The sequence below is a fragment of the Astyanax mexicanus genome, chromosome 3, assembly GCF_023375975.1.
Source record: "Astyanax mexicanus isolate ESR-SI-001 chromosome 3, AstMex3_surface, whole genome shotgun sequence".
Taxonomy (NCBI): domain Eukaryota; kingdom Metazoa; phylum Chordata; class Actinopteri; order Characiformes; family Acestrorhamphidae; genus Astyanax; species Astyanax mexicanus.
Window position 1 is genome coordinate 58,108,460 of NC_064410.1, and position 23,750 is coordinate 58,132,209.

Sequence of the window (23,750 nt, forward strand, 5' to 3'; positions counted from 1 at the left end):
AACACCACACTGTCACCACTGCACAGCCAGGGTTCACACTTTTTAGGGCATTTTCCATGACTTCAGTACATGACAATGTATGTTACAGCATAGTGAGCATACATTACAGTATACATGGGCATCCCCATTATTGAATGCATTCATTATTTAGTAAACAAAAAGTGTTGAATAAACTCGATAATTTTTTTACATATTTTAGATTTTTCAAAGTAGCACCTCTTGCTTAAATAACAGTTTTGCACATATTGGCTGGATTTCCTCAGTCAGCTTTATGAGGTAGAGTCACTTGGGATTTAGGTTTTCAGTTAGCAGCTGTGCTGAACTCATCAAGAGTTAATTACTTGAATTTCTTGTCTCTTAATGTGTTTGAGAGCATCAGTTGTATAGTTGTAAAGAGGTAGAATTGGTATACAGTGAATAACTCTACTCGAGTAAGGGTCTAATACAACTTATGAGAAGCAAAAAATCCTTAAGAACGTTAAAAGTATCCTCAACTGCAGTTTCAAACACCATCAAAAAGGTTATGATGAAAGGGGCTCTCATCAGGACCGCCCCAGGACAGGAATACCAAGAGTTACCTCTCTTGTAAGTTAACAACACCCCAGGTAAGTATTCATTTGAGCATTCATTTACTAGTGCTTCACAAAAAAAAAGAATATTATTGAGAAGTTTCTTTATTTTAGAAATTCAGTTCAAAATGTGAAACTCATATATTATATAGATGTATTAAACACACAGAGTGATTTTTTTACGTGTTTATTTCTTGTATTGTTGATGATTATGGTTTATAGCTAAAAATCAGTGTCTCAGAAAAAGTGAATATTATTTGTACCAATTGGTACTTTTGGCAGTGTGGGCAGTGTGCCAAGTCCTGCTGGAAAATGAAATCTTCATCTCCATAAAAGTGTCAGCACAGGGAAGCATGAAGTGCTGTAAGATTTTGTGGGAAAACAAAACTGCTTTACTTTAGACTTGATAATAAAACACAGTGGATCAACACCAGCAGATGACATGTCTCTCCAAACCATCACTGATTGGTGGAAACTTCAAACTAGACCTCAAGCAGTTTGGACTGTGTGTCTCTCCACTCTTCCTCACTCTTCCACAAAATATTTTTAAAAAGTTTTATGGATGTGCGGATTTCATTTTCCAGCAGGATTTGGCACACTGCCCACACTGCCAAAAGTACCAATATGATATTCTAATTTTCTTAAACGCGTAAAATAAAAGAATATTAAACTGACCTTGGCTGTTCCGTGGCTGTGATCAGCGGGGGGCGCTGTTCCGCTCTTCCTCCCCTCCTCTTCTCCAACTGAAGAGCGGCGGACCAAACCACCCCGGCAGCGCGAGACGTCACACGCACCGGGGCGCGAGGGCTAGCGTTTAGCTTCACCAGGTAACCGGGCCGGAACCGAGATAACCCGCTGCGGGGGGTTTATGAGAAGGTGAGTCCACGGGATCTGTAACATTACTGTATATATTTAATAATCATACAGCACTAAATTACACTGATTTATACCCTGAAACACTGGAGATATAACAGAAGCGCGGGCTAACAAGCTAAGCTAACGGCTAGGCTAGCTGGGTTAGCTGTAACGTTAGCTGCGGGTCTGAGGCTAAACTATGCTAAGCTAAGCTAAAGTATGCTAAGATAGGCTATGCTATGCTAAGCTAACAGCACACAGGTCCAGAACCACAGCAGATACTGTCTCGGTTTTTTTTAACACAAATGCTTGTAATTAAAGTGTTAAACACATTTTATAAGACAGTTTAGATGTTTATAAAGTTATTTTTGCAGCAGTTTTGGCTAGTTTCGTGTTAGCTAGCTTGCTAAGCTATCCAGTTTTCCAGATGTTAGCCAACTATAACATGGCAACATGTCAGTTCAGCTCCATCACATTTCCTGGTAATTAACTACATGCTGTCTCTTAAACATCTATCTACTGTAACTTAACTAGTTAGCTACATGTGATGATATTAATTCATACAGCTTGTCTAGATTAGTATTTATCTTATTAACAGCTAATATTATACCTAAACTAATGTTTTGTGTGTGTATTAGGATGTGTGCTGGTTATAACTCATACCTTTGGTGAAACGTAGGTCTTAAACAATAGGTAAATACCTTCCACCAGTCAAAAGTTTGGACACACCTCTTCTCATTCAGTGTGTTTTTTTTTTCTTCTTCTTTCTTTTTATGATTTTTTTTTTACGTTGTAAATGTAATACTAAAGCTATACGGGAACACATGCAGAATTATGTAGAAAACAAAAGGTGTTCTACAAACCAGAAAATGTTTAATGCTTTAGATTCTTCTAAGCAGCACATGTATCTTTGAGGACAGATCTGCACACTGTTGGTGAGATTTTAATCTCAGTGTCTTCATGAGGGAGAGTCACCTGGAATAGTTTTCTCAGCATCTTGAATGAAAGAGTTTCTGGAGGTGCTTTTCCTTCACGCTGTGAAGCTCCAGCTCATCCCAATTTAATCACCTCAAATCACCACCTCAGTTGATTGAGGAGGACAATCAATTTAATTAGCTGTACTTTTAATTGTTTTTGTCTTTAATATTAATCTACAATGTAGAAAATACATTAAATAAAGAAAAACGCTGAATGAGAAAGCGTGCCTAAAACTTTTGACTGGTACTGTAAGTGCAGTGAAATCAGTCTTAGGTTATAGCTATGGTGGTTTTAAAGTATAAGGGTTTTAAAATATTTTTCCCCAGTTTGCGTAAAGGAGCTAGGTTAGTTTAACATAATGATTGTTGTTGTGTGTGCTCCTCAAATAAAGCAAATTAACCATTCTCTTTATCATTCAATATTTTCCTTAATTATATTCATATAATAGCAAAGTGTGCAGTTTAGACTTTATTCCACAACAAAAAGTTAATCTAAGTTCTGTTTTATGTCAAGCTGAGAGAACAATTTATTACAGTGAGAACCATGTATGTCTATTTTCTTTCTACCTTGATACTATAGAGCTTAGGATAGTTTTAACTAAGGTAAATAAAATAACTAATATTAACAGGCATATATTATTTCTTCCTTTTTAATAGCGTATTCCCTCCGGGGTGCTTTAGACAACCCGAGGGAACAGTTAATTGAATTAAGAAACTCGTTTTATGAATTGAGGTAATTATTTGTTAAATGGAAGGAACAAACTATAAAATGAGGGGGGTTTATTGAAAAAAATGACAATGTATTTATAAAATGGAAGGAATTGTTGATTAAATTGAGCAGGCAGTGTGAAAAAAAATGGAGGGAAACGTTTATTAAATTGAAGAAACAGATATTTAAATTGTAAAATTGATGTATCAAGTTGTGATAAAGTTTCATTATTTTTCTACCATTATTCTTAATAATCTGTGCTTGTTTTTAAAGATGCAACCTTTTTTACATTTCCTGTGTTGCAGGTTTGGTCTGCAGTCCGTGGTGTGCATGGGAGCATGTCGAGCGTGGGTCAGGACAGAAGCAGCCGATGGCAAGAGATCGAGAAAGGGCTGCAGTTCATCCAGTGAGTGGGGTTTTTACTTTGATTTTGAGTGTGTAGCAACCAGGTTATTTTTTCTTTCTTTCTTCCTTTATTTATTTAATTAATTGTTCAAAATTAGAATAAGGACTTTGTGATTTATGGAAAGCTTGACTTGACATTTGCAAATCACCATTCCCACATTTAAATAATGCACTTTATGACTCTGTCCATGTTATTACAGATTTGCATAGTTTTGACAGTTTGTACAACTTGGTTTGTAGATTAATTTACTTTCTACCTAAACTGCCTTAAATACTGAACAAGTTTGTTTAATATATAAAAAATATATATATTTGATATAGTACTGTGATGCAAAAACACTAAGAGCAAATAGTATTCTTAATTTTTTGCATTAACTTCCATTAAGGGCAAGGTTTTGTGTGACAGCAGCCTGAAAATAAACTCTGCAGTCTGCCTCTTCCTGTGCATTGGGGACTGACAGTGATATGACTGATATGTACGAATACAGTCAGTATTATACAAATGATTAATATGCTAAATGGAAATGTTGGTACACAGTGTAGCTCTCAGAGTAAATAACGCAGAAGGCTGCAGTGCAGGACTAGCAAAGTTTTATCTGGCTCCATTAAAGGCAAAGACTAAACTTGGGCTGCTTCTGACACTTTTTTATTGTTTAATCTTGATTAGTTGGTTAATCTTATGACTAACTACTTCTAACCCCATTTCCTTCTTCCCCTCCTTCACTTCTCTATCCTATTATTCCCCTTTGACCTCCTTTTATCCCTATCCAAAGATGTTTTACCTTCAAACTTATTTTACATTGTACTTGACTATTGTAAGTCGCTTTGGACAAAAGCGTCTGCCAAATGTAATGTAATGTAATGTAATTTAACAATAATAACGAAACATTTCAGAATAGTTCAGCATGTTCTTAATCCTCTTTTAAAAAATAAAACGCATGCTCTTAGGAGCAGCACAAGCCATTAGTAGTGCTGCTATACTCCAAAATATATATAAAACCTATGTGGATGTCTGAAAGACTTTTTTTTAATTATTTAAAAGCCGTTTGACCTGTGGTAGGATGGTCCCCCCCTCTTATGTGAGTCTTGGTCCTCCCAACGTTTTTTCTTCCTGCAGCTCTGAGGGAGTTTTTCCTTGCCTCCGCGCTCACTGGGGGTTCTGTATTCTGTATTTTCTATGTTTAATGTTTTGTTTGTCCTGCGATCATGTTTCTGTAAAGCTGCTTTGTGCCAACACCAATTGTAAAAAGCGCTATACAAATAAATTGGATTTGATTTGATTTAATATTCTGCAACAAAAGTATTAACAGGTTACCTAAAATGGAGTATTAATGTATATACTTTGAATACATAAATATATAAAATATAAAGGGATTAGAAAATGGCACAAAATAGGTAATATACTGTAATTAGTAATATATAGTTAATATAGTCACTGGTAAAGGTATTTTTGTATCAGTGCAGTGGAAAGGGAAAGACAAAATCTAGATAGGCCCCATGTAAGATTAAGGTGAACTGCAGTGATGTTGCCCATTTCAGAAGACCAACTGGGTCCAAGTGACAACACATGCACAAACCCACTCAAAAGATGCTCTAAATCTTGCCTTTTTCTGTTTGTAGGTCCACCCTGCCGTTCCCTGGTAGTCAAGAACAGTATGAGGTTTGCTGCTTTTTATTCACATTTTATCACCATATGTGACTGTAGAAACATGGACAGCACTGATGTCTCAAAGTGAAGCCGCCACAGGTCTTATTTATTGCAAATTCAACAACATGGCAGACATTTTTTTTCTTAAATTTAGAGCTGGGCGACTACTCGATTTTATCACATAGTTCGAATTTACAGCTAAGGACGATGTGGCTTTATGAAAATCATTTTTTTTTGTTGGAGAAAGCTGTCTAAAAGTTACTGGATAATCTTACTGTTTACAATAGTCTTTTTGCTTGTTTCTGGTTGCAATTTAACCACTATGGGGGGAAAAAGTAAAAAAAATTAAATTAAATTAATAACTTGTTTTTAACCATTTCTTTGTCAAATGTAGTCTTAGTATCTATCAAAATCAAAAATCGGCTTTGTAAAAAAATAAATACTTTTTTTTTTAGCCATATCGCCCAGCTCTACTTCAGTGCTATAGAAACGACAGAAGTGGAACTACATCGTCCATGTTTTCTGCTGTCATTGGTCACAGTCGTTACTACGTTAATTATTATGTTAATAATACACTAACTTCTGTATCTTCTGCCTTCTACAGATATTTATCCAGGACCTGGTGAGGAATCTGTTCGGGGAGGGAAATGATGTGTTTCATGAGGGTGAATGGGCACGTTCAGTCGAGCTGTACACAGAGGCCTTAAACATAGCAGAGTATGCAGGTTCAGAAGATATCCTCATAGCTTGTGAGCTGAGGGAGAAGCTCCATGCCAATCGTGCTGCATCGTACTTAAACATTGTGAGTGCATTTATCTTACAATAACTATTTTGTGGGTCAATATGTTGTCCCAGAAATAATTTGCATTTTTATATGAGTAATGTTTTTATCAAATAACATTTTATGCTACTGAAATAATGATAATAGCTTAGCAATGCATGTATACACTTTTAAAAAGCAATGAAATGTTAAATAATAAGGATACTTCCATGAGTATATAAAATTGAGTTCAGATATGTCCATTTTATTAGTTTGATCATGTAATTACTAGGACATACTGTGACAGGCTCATTGTTTAAAATGATTTGCTGTTATGCTGCAGGGTCTGCATGACCAAGCACTGGTGGACTGTGAAAAAGCACTTCAGCTTAATGACAAAAACCACAGAGCGCTCTATCGGAAGGCCAGGTCCCTGAAGGAGATGGGAAGGCATCAAGACGCCTATGAGGCTGTAGCCAAGTGCTCCATGGCAGTGCCTCAGGTCAGTTTTCTTTACCTTACTTTATTATTAGTTGAAATATCTGCTTTAAATAAATACCTTATTTATTGATCTGTATTTTAATTTATAGGATACAAATGTGATTCAGTTGACTCAGGAGCTTGCCAAAATGTTGGGCCTGAAGATTCGTAAAGCCTATGTCAGGGGAAAGGTATGGTATATATTACATTATTATTATTGGTAAAGCAGTTGCTGTTAAGACTGTTAATTAATGCATACATTTTAAACATTTATATCTTCAATGTCCCTATTCTTTACTTTGTGTTGGTATGGATGTTTAGCAGTACATCAACTATAGTGCAAGTCAGAGGCAAATGTTTCTGGCAAATGATAAATATGGTGATGGTGTTGGAGGTTATGATGTACGTGGCTGCAAAAAAAAAAGACTAAACACAACAAATCTTTCTTTATGTCATTATGCTAGTGTTTGTGTTTCACTTGACCTGATGGCAACACTGCCCTAACGATCTGTACCTAGTATTGATATATGAACAATATTAAGAGGCACAAAAACACCAACATAATTTAGTCCAGTTAAACGGACGCTTGTTCGTTTGCACTTTTTAGTGGGTTTCGTTTCAGCAGGTGTAAAAACAAAAGAGGAGGTCTCGGTACAATTCCAATTGAACATCGACTCGACTACTAAATATACTCCTTATAATTGAGCTAAAATGCTGTTCAGGTGCAGTTTAACCTGATTAATTACCGAGATAATTGCCATAGCTATGAACAATCACTGTTTTTGCTATGTTCAGCATTTGCAGCTCAGACCAGTTCGATTTCGTTTACTGATGCAACTGCATGGACGCCTCAATACCCATAAAAAAAAACACTGTTTAAAAGTGCTAGTAGTTTCTGCATTCAGTGTTAACACATGCTTGTCTGGAACACATGACCTTCTCGCTATATTAACTTTCTTGCTTTGACCAGTGAAAGGAAATAACATGCTTGTGGTATTTATTGGAGCGCATTTTGAAAACAAACCAAAAGGCTAAACCAGAGAAACCAGCTACATTTGTGAGAATGCACTGATATTCTGTAAATCATGACAGATGCTGAAAATATATATTAATATATATATATATATTTTTGACAGCCTGCCTTAAATGTGTTGTCTGGCTCAAGTATTTCCGGAGCAGCAAATGAAAAGGTAGGAGACTTTTCTTTTTGTTTGTTTTTGCACTTATTAATAGAGGTTTACCGAGTAGGATGGGTTCCTCGGACTGAGTCTTGGTTCCTTCCAAGGTTTCTTCCTCTTAAAGGGAGTTTTTCCTTGCCACTGTGTCACCATAAAATTGGCATCTCTGTGGTGCTGCTCATAAGAGGCGTGGACCTGTTTTTCCTGTAAAGCGGCTTTGTGACAACCTTTGTTGTAAAAAGCGCTATATAAATAAAATTGAATTGAATTGAATTGAAGATTATCAGGGCCTTAACCCTTGACAAATGCCCAAAATAAAAATGATCAGATACAGAGCTGCTGGCTGGCCCCAGCTCAGTATCTCAGCAGCTTTTATATCATTTAAATCTTCTTGAAAAAATACTAATGTTAGTTTCCAAACTATAAGGGTCGAAGTACGTTATGTACTCCGCTGTTGTATTCAATTTTATAAGTAAGGCTTCAATTAATGCATTAGTATTGTGTTTCAACAGCAGTCACAGACCTCTGCTTCTGTGGAAGATATTGAAACAGGTAAAGCAGATTTCACTGGAACATGTTTAATATGTTTTTTTTTAACCACTGTCCACTAAGACCTGTTGGCTCATTCCTGTTTTTCTTGTTCCTCAGATGCCTGCCACTCTAACCAGGCTATTGCTTCTTCAATGCCTGTAAGCATGCCACTGTGCCCTCCTGTGAGTGAGAAAGTAGAAGTGGAGCCTCCGCCTGCCCCTGTCAATATTATGCCCTCTGTACCCCCTATTGAGCCACATAACCCTGAGCCCAATCCAATGTCCGTGCATATGCCTTTGGTTAATGGCTCGAGACCTAGTGAGTCCTATGCAGTTCCAGAGCCACAGTTGGACTTTGATGCAGAGATTATTGGGGATGATCTGGATGAGTTACTTGATGCAGCTCCTGCTGATCCCTCTGTGGTAAGTGTCCAAAACTAAGCTTTCATTCACAGCTGTGTGAAAGCAATGTTTATAGAGTTCAGCAGTTTACACTTAATCTGCTGTTTATTAGGAATACTTTATCATAAAGCCTATGTTAGTATTGATTACAGTTTTTGGTTATGTTTTCTATGTGCATGTTGCATTATCATGACAGAAATAGCTGTTAGAAGGCCATATATATGGTTATAAAGAGACACATGTAGTAAGGCATCACTATGAGATTTGGTCGTAGGTTGCCAGGACTATATAGAACACTTAAAGGGCATTGCCAGATAAGCACAGAACCCTCACTGGGTGGATTCTGACTTTTGTTTTAAGGTCTGAAGAGACTTATGTGATATGATACAGGAGAGAAGTTGTTGGGTTTATGGGATAATTGGCTGCAGTATATATATATATATATATATATATGTGTGTGATTTTTATGTTTTAATTTGGCTGTATGATTTCAAGATTCAAGAATTTTATTGTCATATGCACAGCAGAAACAAGCAGTTTACACTGAACAATAAAAATCGTACTTTTGAAGTTGTTCCAATTAGGGGTGGGCAATATTATATCGTATACAATATATCGTGACACAGAAATATCATGATATTAAAAATCCATATTGTGATAATAGGGATGTTCTGTCTTAAAAGTAGTCTATTATTTACTGTGAAGCTTTAGGTGTATTTATTGTATAATTGTTTTAGTTTGCAGTTTATATGCATGCACTAAATATTCTGCAATATTATTTGCTGCATTATATTATTTTATGCTATATTATTTATTTTGCCATATTATGATTATACTGTTATACTATTATACTATATTCCTGAAATGAATGAATTATTTTAGTTTCCCTATATCGCCAAGTATATCGTTATCGCAAAAATACCCTGAAATATCGTGATATTATTTTAGAGCCTTATTGCCCACCCCTAGTTCCAATTACTGACTAATTTTGAGCAATATTACAAACGGATACTTGCTGAAATATTTATTGTATGCTGAAAAAAAGGAACAAGTTACACTGGCTGCACTACTTTAAGATAAATTGATTTAAGCTATTGTTTTTTTTTTTTATAACATTTTTATTTAAGTTGCACAGGTATCTCTAGACTCTCTGTAATTTATAGCTGTAATATCTGATATCTGCATTGGCCCAGAATTCCCACATTGCATCCCTAAAAATGATGCACTGTTGCCACCTGATATGCTGCTGAGATGCTTAGATAAATGCATGAAATGTGTTCCTAATAAAATGCTTGGCTAGTGTCAACCACCACAGAGATAATAAATGATCCTGTTTTCAGTTGTAGTGTCAAAATATTTACTGTTTTAATTTTCTTTCCCATTTTAGGTCATTCCTACAGTGAAAGGTCCCCTTCCTTTACCTACCAGTATTGCCAGTGTAAGTTCCATGTCTGCATCTCTTCATTTACCCCCCCTGCTGAGCCATCCAATGCTAGTGGCAACCCAGTGCACTGTGAATCTCCCAGCACCCTACAACAAACCAGTATCGTCAAGCTACTCCCTCGGCCTGGATACGTTCGCTTCTCCGCTGGATTCGCTGGATAGCTTGTCTATTTCAGAACCTCAGTCAGGTGTGTTTTTTTTTTATATCAATACTCAGAAGTTAATGCTGTTCTTAAGTTTATTTAAGATAAACTGACACGCCTGTAGTATGTAAAGGCGAGGTCTGAGAGTGGGTGCCAGGTGAATGGGACATTTCATTTGTGAAATTGTGCGGGTATTTAAAGTGGCAGTCTGTATTATTTTGTTTCTAAACTGAAAGCAGAAGCATTTCTGAGTGAATTAGGGATAAAATATTGTGTTTAATAGTACCAGTATGCTGGATCGACCATCCTTTGCTAAGTCTAATATATTAATTCTAAAAACTGGGGTGTTGGGTCGCTTTTCGCGGGAGTTCTTCTGGCCGCTTCACGCATCTTTACATACTTACATCTAGTGATGGGACGATACACTTTTTTCAGCTCCGATTCGATACCGATATAAAACTGATATAAGATTGCCGATACCGATACAAATACCGATACTTTTAGTTTATTAATAGTACTATGATTAAGGTTAAATAATGAGGCTGAAACAGACCACACAGCCCTTTTAAGAGTATCCACAGGTGCATTTAATGTAAATGCATTGAAAAGTCATTTATTTGACACACTTCATATGCAATTACACAATAGTTTCCTTTCAAATAAAATGTTTGAATTTTTATTAAATATAAAAAAAAAGTAAAATATTAAATACGTTAAATATTAAATTCAGGGCATTTTTTGCAAGGGTTGTGCAGGAGACTTTTATTTTGACAGGTAGCGTAGAGGATTAGCTGCAATAGCTAACGGCTAACTGGCGATGCTAACTGTATTTCCGAGCTAAATTAATCACTGTTTTTTAATAACAGATTGATTTCTTAGTGCTGGTTAGGGTTGGTAGGATCTGTGGTTTGATATTAGATGTGGATTATGGCTGTAGTTCACTTAAGATAGTTATTTATTACATTCACAATGCCAGAATTATGAATTATGAATATAGTTTACTCCAGTCTGTAGTTCATACCTTCACAACACCGGAATGCAGCTGCTGTCAGTTGAGTGCTAGCTAGGCTAACAGACTGCTGGTGTTAATCTGTTTACCTCTCAGACGCTGACTTTACATGTACCGTTCTGCTGTACAGCGTTTCCAAAGTGAAAACTCTCCAGATAATGCACTTTTTTTGTAGATAAACAGCTAAAGTTACTCAGTCAGCCGCAGACTGAAGCTGCTGGGGGTTCAGGGTAAACTGTTAAACTGGAATCCTGATCAGGGATGCGTTTTGTGTTAACGTTATGGCGGGTTTATTGTTCAGCTCAAGCTTTGGACTGGAATATGGATCGGTAAGTGGATCGGCAGCGCCCGCCCGATATCCGATTCGTCGGATTACGTCAATATCGGCCCCGATACCGATATTGTATCGGATCGGTCCCATCTCTACTTACATCACATGTACATCCTCTAAAAGAAGATCCAGCTCAGTTTTACTGAACTCGAGCGGCTGGTGGAGCAATGGAGACTTCAGAAGGGGAAACCTGGACCTCAGTAGCTCATTCACTAATAGTAAAAACAAAGTGTCTAGTTAAAGTGAAGTTTCTGACTGAGCGCTCTGTCTCTTTTTGACTGAACATAACCTGGAGTCGGATTTATTCAGTCTAAAAGTAGGCCGCATCACACCCACCCAAGTTAAAATGATTCTTCTGCATGCTCTGTACAATTACCCATTCTCAGCAGAGATGGCTCTAAATCCCAAAACTTACAGACATCAGCTTTAACTTGATTTCTTTATACACTAGTAATGCAGTGTGTACCAGGAATATGTCCTAGAAGGCAATACCACCCACAGTGGACAGTGCAGTAGGTGGTAATTATCATGACCAGTGGCATCTAGCTAGAATTGTCCAAGTAACTGCACAAGTAACTGACAGTAATCAGTCACATCTACACTTCAAGGAGTAATCTGGTTTGACATGTACTTGTAGTAGTGAAACATGATGAGTAAGTAAGTTTTGTCAAATAGCCCACCTCCGTTAGTCTCCAGCATTCTGAAAAAATGCTAGCGATAGGGGCATAGTATTTCCCATGCAAGAAATTATTATTTTTTACACCATTAACAAGCTCATAGTATCTCCAGTATTTATGCATTTTCACTGAATTAATTGTGCAATCTGATCCTAACTATTAGTTGGTGCTTGCCAGTTGACTTATTATGAGTTAATTTAATACATTTATTAAAGTACCTGTGCACTTTCAAAGTTCTCAGTGTCACATTTTAAATGTCAGGACCCTCAGAATTCTACCAATGAAGTTTGGAGCTACTTTAAGCTTGTTAATGGTGTAAAGAAAAAAAATCTATTTCTTTGCATGGGTAACACTATGCCCCTATCGCTAGCATTGTAAGCCTGTTGGGAGCATCGGTTAAAAGTGCTGTGTTGGTGAATGCTGGGCGGGGAATGGAGAATTTGCTATTCCACAAAAGTGGAACTTTTGTACTCGTTATCGTGTTTCTTAACACGCCTAAGTCCATTTTAAATGGCCCACATGCAGTCCCGTGTCCCATGATATTTGGCATGTCATTGTAGACAGAATTGCATGTAATTGCATATACCTGAATTTTGTAATAATATTTAAAATGGCTTGTTTTTGTGAACAGGTTTTGGCCAGCATACATTTATGGTAACTACTTTCCATTACTTTTTTCTCAATTCTCATTTGCATGTATTGTGTTTTTGACTCCATGACGTAATATAAACATTCTTGCATTTAGATTGGAAGCAATGAAATAACCTTACCCCCCATGCCACCCATGGGGATGCCTTTCGGTATGCCGGAGAGCAGCAGTTATGCCCAGGAGCTTCCACCACAAGTGGACTTGGCCAAGAATCCACTCGCCGACACTCATGAGTTTAAACAAGCCTGCTCTACATGCTTCAGAACTGGTAATAGTCAGCCAGGCAGTGGAGTTGCTGAGCAACATTGCTTTGCATGACCTCTTGTTAACAGCATTAATTTGCAGTGGTTTGCATACAGTCCTCTTAACATTACGTGGCTATTGTGTTCCTACAGGGCCTGGAGTTCTTGATTTTTCCTATCATCCAGAGGACCATAAATGTAAAAAGGACTTGTTGCTTGGAAGACTCAAACATTCAGATAACCTTACATGGAAACTGATTCGTCCTAGGCCAACCAAAAACCAGTATGTGGGGCCGTATTATATTTGCAAAGGTGAGAAAGAATGTAATTTATACTATTTATAGTTCTATTTACAATTCTTTGCTTTGTTTTTCTTTGAACTTTTTGTTCACACAAGACTCCCTGTCAGACAGCTTTGACCAATCAGAGGACACAACAAGCTCACGTGGTTTGTTGAGGTACAAACCATTTTTTTTTTTTTTTTTTTTAATCTCTGAGCAAAAGGTTGGGTTTTGGAATAATCCAAACACCATTCACAATCAATAGGTCACAGGTGTGTTAGTCTCTGAGTGTCAGTATAATAGGAAATATAATTTTTTGTTAACATTTCTTGCTAATATATTGATATACTGTAAAAGAGGCATGCCAAAAAGGCATCGAACGAATTGTCTTGGTACTAACAAATACAGAAAGATCTAAAAAAAATAAAATAAATAAAATTGGTGCTCATTTTCAATACTTTGCATGAAACGTGCCAAACATGGAGAATGCACACAGAATTAAAAAAGCAACCACAAAGGCATACACAAGCAGAGAGCACACACAGCAACATGGTAAGCATGTTCGCGATGATCGTCTTTCTTTTGCCAACTCGCACTCATTGTAATAATCACTGCCCTCTCTCACAGCATAAAAAAAAAGATTCATAATTATAATTTATTCATAATTTTAAAGTGATTGACACCACTAATATAATGTAATTTAATTTTGTCAATGTAATGCTTTTTTTGTTTGTTTTGTTTTGTTTTTAGAACTTCTAAAACTGAAATGCATAAAACTGTTTCAGAAAAAAAGTGCAGCAAACAAACAAACATTGTTTGTTCCAACTAGGTATCAAACAGTCTCTGTGGTCACGGTATGAGAATGAGACTACTCATGTCAGCTGTTAAATAAATATATTGTGTGAGAATAATTTTTTGTGTATTTTTTTGGTTAAAATTTAGAAAAAGGTATTGGGGGGGGGAAAATTATCGTTTGGGTATTGGAAATTTCAAAATGATACCCAACCATTTAACTATGAAGATCTTATAATGGCAAATATGTTGTAGTTTATTGATGGTTTATTGGACAGTCAATAATGTACATTTTCTGGCTTTAAATTGTACATTAAAATAGTTGAATCTCCTGTGCAGATGTAGCCAATGGAGAAGAGTGTAAGTACCGTGGTCACTGCACTTTTGCCTATTGCCAAGAAGAGATTGATGTCTGGACTCTGGAGCGCAAAGGCTTCATCTCTAGAGACCTGCTGTGTGATCCGTATGGGGCTAGGATGAAGGTCACTTTGTCGGTCCCCAAAATCCTACAGGAGCACCAAGGGATATTTATGTTCCTTTGTCAGGTGAGCTCATTCATATTAATAATGTTATTGATGCCTGTATGACTGGCCTGTTGCTCATGTGTTTTTAGCCATTTACTTATTAACATAAAAGCAGCTCAAACTCACAAAGCACATCTTATTGTGGGCCTGTCACGATAACTACAGGATCATTTTTGCTGACTTTGGTATTCTCCGTCAAGGGTTACTTAGCAAGGGGAGGCAATTAACGTGAATTAGCCAGCCTTTGTTTAAATTTTATTCACAATATATTTGTTGTTTTTACTTTACTGTCTGTGATTTTCTTAAGAACTAAAAGTTAATTGTCTCTGGTGTAATTGCATTACAGTACTGTTATACACTGATCAAGCATATAATATTTAGATTTTCAGCTCCACAGAGCGTATATTGGACAGATTGTCCCAAACCCATTTCTCTTTTGTACCCCTACCCCTCGTTTTCTAGTGTACCCCTTCCCCTTGCAACAGTTTCAGGGGGAAAGGGGTGAAATACTCCCTATAAGAATTGGGACAACCCTTCAAGCACCTAATACAGATAAAGCTATAGCAGTGAAGTGCTAAAGTGTAGCAGCCTAAGTTAACTTTAAGGTATTGGGTCTTTGCTTTTCTATAATTACAGCTCATAGTTTTTCTGTTCCTCTGCTTACTTTATCTGCTTGTGTTATTCAGAAGTTGGGTTATTTGCTGTCATTCCAATTTTTTTATACACCTGTGTCACTGCTTATAAGCTTATAGAGCATTGTCTAAAAGCACTGTATTTCAGTATGCTGCAAGAAAACAGAGGTGGGATATTCCACAAAAGTTTGTACTTGTAATCATGTTTCTTTACACCCCAAGTCCATTTCACACCGGATTTCTCCTTTAATGCAAGAGGCCTCACATGCAGTCCTGTATCCCATGATATTTGGCATGTCATTTTAGACAGAATTGCATGTAATATATCTGATTTTTGTGGTAATTTTTAAAAATGGCTTGTTTTTGTGAACAGGTTTTGGCCAGCATACATATATACCATACGTGTCTATGTGTCACATATAGTTTAATGTGTAGTTTTAATGATTTTTGGCTGAATTGTTCTTAACAAGCATAAAAAAGATCCCTAGTAGTAGATTCTGCTACTAGTATCTCAGTAGCTAGCTAGCTAATTGGCAGAGGCTGCAGCGTTTAATGTGGAACAGAACAATATAATAAAAGCTAATCAAAGCTAATTTTAGCTTCCCAAATACAATAATGCCCTAAAGTAAACTTAACCAGCAGCAGCAGCTCGGTTACTGAACTTTAGCGCTTCTGATGACGTGTCTGGGGCTTGAAGGATTTCCCAATTCTTAGGGGTGTCCCAATTCTTGTAACTCTGTTCCAAGGGAGAAGGTTTACACTTAAAAAGAAGGGGTAAGGGTAAGTGGTAGGTCAAGGGGTAAAATGGGATTGGGCCAGTGAGTGAACGCAGCAGCACTCCTGTATCTGATCCACTTACTTTACCAGTACAGCACACACAAACACCTCATACACCACCACCATGCTAATCCAGTGCTAACCACTGCAAAGTTTCTATAATGTCATGCTTGATCTGTATAATAGCATTAAATTATTGGCACTAAAATGACAGTCATATAATTTATAGTGCAAATATTGCTGTGACAGTATATTGTCCATACAGAGGTAATTATCATGACAGGCCTGACGTCTTGTAACAAATCCTTCTTGACTACAGCATGGCGTCAGCTGGAATGTGCTGTGCTGCCAAAGCTGCATTAGTTTGAAGTTAGAATGAGATCTAACGAGTGTGTGACCTGGTCTCTAGGTGTGCTTTGATCACAAACCCAGAATAATCAGCAAACTCAATAAGGACAACCCAGCTGTCTGCTCTCATCCAGTGACAAAGCATGTGTTTGAAGAACACAAGTAAGCATCTCTTCAATACCAGCTCTGCTGATCAGTCAAATGTGACCTGTGTTATCCAAGTAGATAACTTCCAAATGTCTGTGAATGCGACCCTTACATGCCTGTGTTATTTTGTTAGGTGCCTGGTGCATGTTTTGAAGGATGTCACCCTAAGCTACTCCAAAATTCGCCCATACTTTCCAACCTGTCAGTTAGACCTGTGTAGGCATGCGGTACGGTATGGCTGCCAGAGAGAGGACTACTGTTTCTACGCCCACAGCCTCATCGAGCTCAAAGTGTGGGTGATGCAGCGTGAACAAGGTGCGAGATACCAGCTCTGTAATTATAAAAGGTGCTATAAAATGGTTTCTGAGTGATGCAATAGATTACTCCCAATCCACTTGATCTACTAGCTTCTTATCTCTGTTATTAAATTAGAATTTTTAGATATTTTGTTAGGAAACCCCTGAAAAATTCAGAGCAGGAGTCCTTCTGCATCAAACATAGGAGCTACTGGTATAGAACATCAATTTTTGGTTCTATAAAAATACAATTTCTATAACAGAGATGTGTGAGGAAGCTTTATATCAAGTAAAGATTTGGGGGGGATTTCCATGGAATCACACAAAGAAGCATTTGTAGCACCTTTAGTTTTGGAAGTCTGTATATTTATGCATTTTTATTAATATTTTAGGCATTACCCATGAAAGTATTGTCCAGGAGGCAAAGAAGTTTTGGAATATTGAGTCCAACTCTCAAGTACAGGTATGTAATGTAAGCTTTGAGCAAACCCTGGTCAATATGTTACTGTGTACAGTTATCAGGATGCAATTTCTGAGTAACATAATAATCATTAAGTTCTAATATTTAAACCACAGTTATTTTTTTATTTCCAAGTTTTACAGTTTTAAAAAATGACTAAACAAAAAAATGAGTCTGAAACAAAATATGGGCCATCAGTATGGTCAGTACTTAATGATACTTGTCAGAAGGAGTGATTTAAATGGTTAGTAGCAGCAGAGAGTCATTTGCTACTTGTTTGGCTGATTTCTCATTGGTCCCACAAAAGGCTTCTGATGATGATGATTTGTGAACAAGCTATATCCCTCACAAGCTCATTAAAATATGTCTGAGACCTTTCGAAAAGCTTGAAGCTCTCTCTTACAGCTCAAAACTCCTTGATTGTCCAAAACTTGTTTCTTCCTATTGGTCATATTAATAGTTAATCTTTGCTAAAGTTGTATATTTCAGGGTATTTTTACATTAAGGCGCACTGCTTTTCTGCCTACTTAACTATTAACAACTTTTCACCTGCCATTTGTTTGCATATTTATTCATTTCTGATTTTGAAGTGTGTGATTACTTGACTGCCATATAATTTAATGTTTCCTCTTATTTATGGTTTAATCTTACCCTAGATTTCTGCTATTGCCTTTCCCCTTTAGGAGCTGCAGCTCTCCTTAAAGAAGTTCGGTCCTTCCAATCTTAAGATGCAGTTTGTGTGTGAGCAGTGCTGGAGGAACGGTCAGGTCAGCGAGCCTGACAAGAACAGGAAGTACTGCAGTGCTAAGGCCAGGCACATGTGAGTTGTGCTTTCTTTACATGATTTCTCTGGTCACTTATTGTAGGACTCTGCTCTGGGGTTCTCTTCTCGTAATGCAGATTGTTTTCTTATTATGAAACCATGTGTTAATTATTTTCATATTTTAATATTAGTATCGTTATTAGTCTGTAAGTTTGAACACCTCAGGTGCAACAACTGCATTTAATCTTTTGACTGCTACTGTAAATAATCACTTTACACAGTAGTTTTGTATTCAAGTCATCCAAAATATAAAAAAAACATATGTAATTATTTAGTAAATAAAAAAGAGAGTTCAACAAACCAGACTATGACTTCTAAAACTTAAAGTAGCTCCTCTTGCTTAGATAGAGACAGTTTTGTACATCTTGGCTGGATTCTCTCAGTCAGCTTTATGAGGTAGAGTCACCTTGTAATTCAGGCTTTCAGTTAACAGCTGTGCTGAACTCGTCAAGAGTTAATTGCTTGAATTTCTTGTCTCTTAATAAAGTGTTTGAGAGCATCAGTTGTAAAGTAGTGAAGAGGTAGAGTTACAGGTATACAGTGAATAGTGAATATTTGAGTAATGTTCTAATCCAGATTATGAGAAATGAAGGTCAGTCAATCTGAAACATTTCAAGAACTTTGAAATCATACTCAAGTGTAATCGCAAAGACCATCAAAAACTTTATGATGAAACTGGTACTCATCAGGACCATCCAAGGAAAGGAAGAGCAAGAGTTACCTCTGTTGCACCGGATAAGTTCATCAAAGTTATCAGCCTCATTGGAGTTAGAATTACCACTTTTACATTAACTATGATTCCTTATCTGTTACTTCATAGTTTGGATGGCTTTAGTATTCATTTACAAACATAGAATGAGAAGGTGTGTCCAAACCTTTGTCTTGTTTTGTCCAGATGGTCCAAAGACCGGCAGGTGGTGCTGGTTAGCTCCATTGAAAGAAGGAAGTGGATACAGATGCGTTCTCTCCCAATCAGAAAGCCTGCACCTTCTCAATTTGAGGTGAACGAGTTTAGCTTTTTAAATGCTAGATTCAGGCCAGAAATCCTTCCTTTTAGAATCCTGGTGATATAGAACAGATGTTCAGTCTAGAATTTTCTACATTAAAATCGATATTGAGTTAATATCTATGCATGGTCTGTCTGTCTTCAGATTTGCATGCATGTGGCTGCTGGCAAGAAGTGCCAGTACATTGGGAACTGTACCTTTGCCCACAGTCCAGAAGAAAAAGATCTCTGGACGTACATGAAAGATAACAATAGTAAGTTAAATATCCTCAGTCTAAAATATTGGCATATACTGTATTGAGAGAGGATGAATAAATTTGAATTTAATGTTGTGTGTGTGTGTGTGTGTGTGTATAGTTGCAGACATGGGGCAGCTTTATGAGCTGTGGCTGCAGTCTCAGAAGCCAAGCTGCTCTGCTGAGGGCTCGAGCAGTTCTACCAAGGAGAATGGCAAGCAGATTCACTTACCCACAGACTACGCAGAGGAAATTGTACGTAACCTCACACGCCACATACACACAAACCTTTACATCAGGCCTTTACAGTGGTATAAAAAAGTTTGGACAACCCTGATGATTTTCATTTATAAATCATTGGTTGTTCGGATCAGCAATTTTAGTTAAATATATCATATAGCAGACGAACACAGTGATATTTGACAAGTAAAATAAAGTTAGGATAGGATTTACAGAAAGTGTGGAAATTTTTTTTAAACAAAATTAAGCAGGTGCATAAATTTGGGCACCCCAACAAAAAAATATATAAATACATCAATGTTTAGTAGATTCTACTTTTGCAGAAATAACAGCCTACAAGCTTCATATAGCTTCCAATTAGAGTCTGGTTTCTGGTTAAAGGTATTTTGGATCATTTTTCTTTACAGAACATCTCCACATCTACAGATTTTCAATAATATTCAGGTCTGGGGATTGAGATGATAATTCCAAAACGTTGTACTTGTGGCCCTGTGTTTAAGAGAAGAAAATACCATCTACTTTTCTGAACAACACTTGAGCGCCATTCGTGCACTTTTGGTTTGGGTAGTTCCTTAGTTCAGTATTTTGTGTTTGGTGAATATCTCCAAACTCTGTTTAGACCAACTCTACAGGGTCACTAACAGTTAACCACCACTGCTGTAGCTCACTGCACAGCCCTGTTTCTGTTTGCCTATTGGATGTACTCCTTCTCAGTTGTCCCTCAGTGTCCCTTTGTGTTTTTGTCCAGGCTGGTAATCACTGCTGGCTGTGTGGGAAGAACTGCAACAGCGAGAAGCAGTGGCAGCAGCACATCACTTCAGAGAAGCACAAGGACCGCGTGTTCAACTCTGAGGACGACCTGAACTGCTGGCAGTATCGCTTCCCAACAGGAACCTTCAAAGTCTGCGAGCGGTGAGTTCAGCTTGAACCTGTATCTTCCCTAGCAGCAGCAGCCTGAAAGACAGGTATCCTACTGTCCACTGCTTACCACACATAACTAGGGCTGGGTATTAAAAAATCAATACCAAAAAGGCTCCGGCTGAAATGTCTCTGTACTGCAGAGTACGGAAAGTAAGGTAAAAACAACGTAAAATAGAGAGCGCTTGCAAGAATGTGGTGAGCAATCAAATTGTTGCCACACCGTCGCTATGCTAAAATCTCAGACACTCGCTCTCTACTGCTGTCTCTCCCTAGCTTTGTCTCAGGCTAACTCACGCTGTATTTCTCTCACTCACGCTATCTCTCTCTTTTGCTCTGTTTTCCCCTTGTTCTCTCTCTCTCTCTCCTGAGATGATATAATACAGGGAAAAGCTCTAGTCTGCCAGACCTAAACCACACTACACTATTAATACTGCCCCCTCTCAAAAATACAGAGAACTAGCAGCATAAAAAAAAGAATCATTATAATTCATTTTTAATAAAGTGAATTGACACCACTAATGTAATTTATTTAATTTTGTCAATGTAATGCTGATTTTTTTTTTTTTTTTTAAACTCTTAATGAAATGCATAAAGCAATATGCATAGGAAAAAAATGTATATATATTTTTTTGTTACAATTTAGAAAAAATGTATCTATGCATACTGGGAACCAAACTTCCTCTAGATTGATATTCTTTTTGTATTTTATATATATATTTGTTTTATTTTTTTGGTTTCTAGATTTTGAATATTGTTGGGTAATTTTCTGATACTGCTGTGCACTTCTGTAACTGGATTAAAAAATGATTATCTTATCCATCTTGTGTATAAGTTATTGTTGTTTGTAGATGTTATTGTCTATAACAGAGTGTGTGTTGTTTCTAACAGGTTCCGGATCGGTACATGCACCGAGGAGGAGCTCTGTAAACTGGCCCACGGAGAGGAGGAGCTGAAGGAGTGGCAGGACCGGAGAGAATTCCTATTGCAGAGACTTGCCAAAGCACGGAATGATCACTTGCTAGCACCAAATGATAACGACTTTGGCAAATATAGTTTTCTGCTTAAAGATTTAAAGTAATTTTTTATTAATTTGGCGAATCTTCACAAGGTGTTCAGAGCAAAAATAAAATTTGGATTACAGTATTGAAGCAGATGAGCACGTGTGATGCTCCTTGCAGTTAAAGAGAGGGGAAGAGCCCCCTCGAGCTCTTTCTCTGTTTGAATTTAATGGAAAGCACAGAGCTGGCCTTGTGTTCTATGTAATCATGGCTTTGTTGCTTTCATCACAGAGGGAGAAAACAAAACGCACTATTGCCTTTTATGTTTAAGTTCCTTAGGTGTTGCACGATGGACTGCTTTTTACGAAATTTGCAGATTATGATCAGGCCGAGAACACCAAAGAAGTAGTCTGGAGCCCTATTTGGACTGGATTAGTTTTACCAGGGGAGGTGGGATAGTGTACTTTTACTACAGGAAGGCAGGGAAAGATGAATGATGAATGAATGATTTGTAAAGGATTAGAAATCTGGGTATAAACAAGAGATGGGAGTGGCTTCTCCATTTATGCACAACCGTTAAAATGTAATTACAGCTCCATGTTTAACACGCATGACTTGTAATGACACAGACTTGTCTAGTTGCACAAGCTGCACATCTTTGGTTTGTCTTCTGGATTTAAGTGCTAGATTTCTTAAACTTCAAACCCAGGGTATCTGTGTAATGCATGACTAAACTAAACACCCCCTCAAGCACCTCTGTACTTGAGAAAAGCTGCCAAAACTCATAATCTACAGTATTTTATAGAATATTTAGCTAAATGTGATTGATCTGCATGTCTTTACTGACGCAGGAGTTCACAGTCTGAGATAACGACTGATGATACATTCATACTAGACTAAAATCACTGGCAAACTCTGGTAATAATTACATAACCCCTCCTCCCCATAAAAAAAAAATCTCATCCTAATAGGGCTCAAGAAGTATAAACATGATTGGGCAAAACTGACGGAGTCTGTGAGTTTGAGATATGGTTGATTTTCTTTCTTTCTTTTTCCACTTAACGTAATTTTCAGTTTTTGTCTTTTTGTTTTCCTTTATAATTGGAATTTGGGGTCCTATTAATTGGTTTTATTTCATGGAGGTATGTTTATTTTATAATTTCACTGTTGTATCTGTTGAATTACAATGTATGTTTTAGACAGATTATACAAATCTACCAAATACCCACAGAATTATTCATTTTCTATCACGGATGCAGAGAAACAGGACATGCACAAGCTGAAATGCAAACAAAACAAAGCATGAAGAAGCAAATAACTGACATGATGGCACTCAGCATGATCAACTGTAGTTTTAATGGTTTTCTAATTGGTTTCTTCAGTATCCAGGCAGCTGTTCCATCTTGCCTCCTGTGTTCCTGTTCTGGCCTCGGCGTGACCGGTTCCCTTTTTTTTTTACAGTCCTTTTTGATTTAATGTTAAAGAACAGTGGTATAAGAAAAGCAGTTCAGAGCAGTCCTGTTTGTTGGTCTAACCTGTCTGGACATCAGTGCCATTAAACGTTTGTATTCGTATTAGGTATTATTGAAATTCAGTGGCAGACTCTTTATTAAAGGGCTGGAAGGTCATAAGGCTAGAATAAACCATAATGTACTGCACTTTCTTTATTGTGTTGAACATTGGAATGAAACATTACATAAAGAAATGGTTATATAGGGATTAATGTATCTAATATTGCATACCTGTAGAATAAAGTGTATTTTGCTTCTTTGTTTGTCTGTTCTGTCCTTTGAAAGATGAATTGTACACAATTGGAGTGCAAAAACACTATGAAACTGTTTACCAGTCAGAAATTAAGCCAAGTATTGGATTAGAAAGCCTTTTAAATAAAACATTTCCTAATTTAATGGAACATAAGGTCTATGACAGCATAATCTTGGTCTGGAAAAATTATCAGTTTCAATTAGTTTTAATTTAAATGAGCATTTTGTATTTTTTTAATAAAATGTACCTGATTTTTGATAAACTTGTAATATTTGATGGTGAAATTTAGGGGTGGGCGATATGGGCCTAAAATAATATCACAATATTTCATGGTATTTTTACGATACTGATACTCTTGGCGATATGACAAAACATTGAATTAAAAATAATAACTTCAAAAATACAAAACTGCAACAGAATGAAAATTAAATTCTATTATTGCACATTATATGAAATGGCACATCGCTAACTATGTATATAAAAAAAACATACTACCAG

The 23,750-nt window shown here is 36.9% G+C and overlaps 2 protein-coding genes across 6 annotated transcripts in view; one reads left to right on the forward strand and one right to left on the reverse strand.

Annotated features, from left to right (window-relative positions):
- LOC103043027 (interleukin-4 receptor subunit alpha) overlaps positions 1 to 23,750 on the reverse strand; it is a 679,179-nt gene that overhangs the window by 555,711 nt on the left and 99,718 nt on the right. The gene's annotated exons all lie outside the window — the stretch shown is intronic.
- zc3h7a (zinc finger CCCH-type containing 7A) lies at positions 1,308 to 23,256 on the forward strand. Of its 2 annotated transcripts, none has more exons than XM_007232070.4 (23): positions 1,308 to 1,445; positions 3,416 to 3,516; positions 5,136 to 5,175; positions 5,768 to 5,965; positions 6,267 to 6,425; positions 6,514 to 6,594; positions 7,540 to 7,593; positions 8,094 to 8,133; positions 8,230 to 8,534; positions 9,901 to 10,144; positions 12,748 to 12,770; positions 12,862 to 13,033; positions 13,161 to 13,319; positions 14,420 to 14,625; positions 16,423 to 16,523; positions 16,642 to 16,823; positions 17,197 to 17,267; positions 17,948 to 18,084; positions 18,983 to 19,088; positions 19,239 to 19,347; positions 19,451 to 19,584; positions 20,318 to 20,481; positions 21,379 to 23,256. In XM_007232070.4, the coding sequence occupies exons 2-23, from the start codon at positions 3,449 to 3,451 to the stop codon at positions 21,566 to 21,568; spliced, it is 2,943 nt and encodes a 980-aa protein (XP_007232132.3). In that variant the 5' UTR covers positions 1,308 to 1,445; positions 3,416 to 3,448; the 3' UTR covers positions 21,569 to 23,256. The 2 variants fall into 2 exon arrangements, with proteins under 2 accessions (XP_007232132.3, XP_015456462.3); XM_015600976.3 differs by having other exon boundaries at positions 8,097 to 8,133.

Excerpts from the sequence above, each read along its gene's own strand:
- zc3h7a (XM_007232070.4), top strand. The coding sequence starts at position 3,449 with ATGTCGAGCGTGGGTCAGGACAGAAGCAGCCGATGGCAAGAGATCGAG. Across the intron at positions 5,176-5,767 it reads GTAGTCAAGAACAGTATGAG|ATATTTATCCAGGACCTGGT; the intron begins GTTTGCTGCTTT and ends TGCCTTCTACAG. Across the intron at positions 16,524-16,641 it reads CATGTGTTTGAAGAACACAA|GTGCCTGGTGCATGTTTTGA; the intron begins GTAAGCATCTCT and ends TTATTTTGTTAG.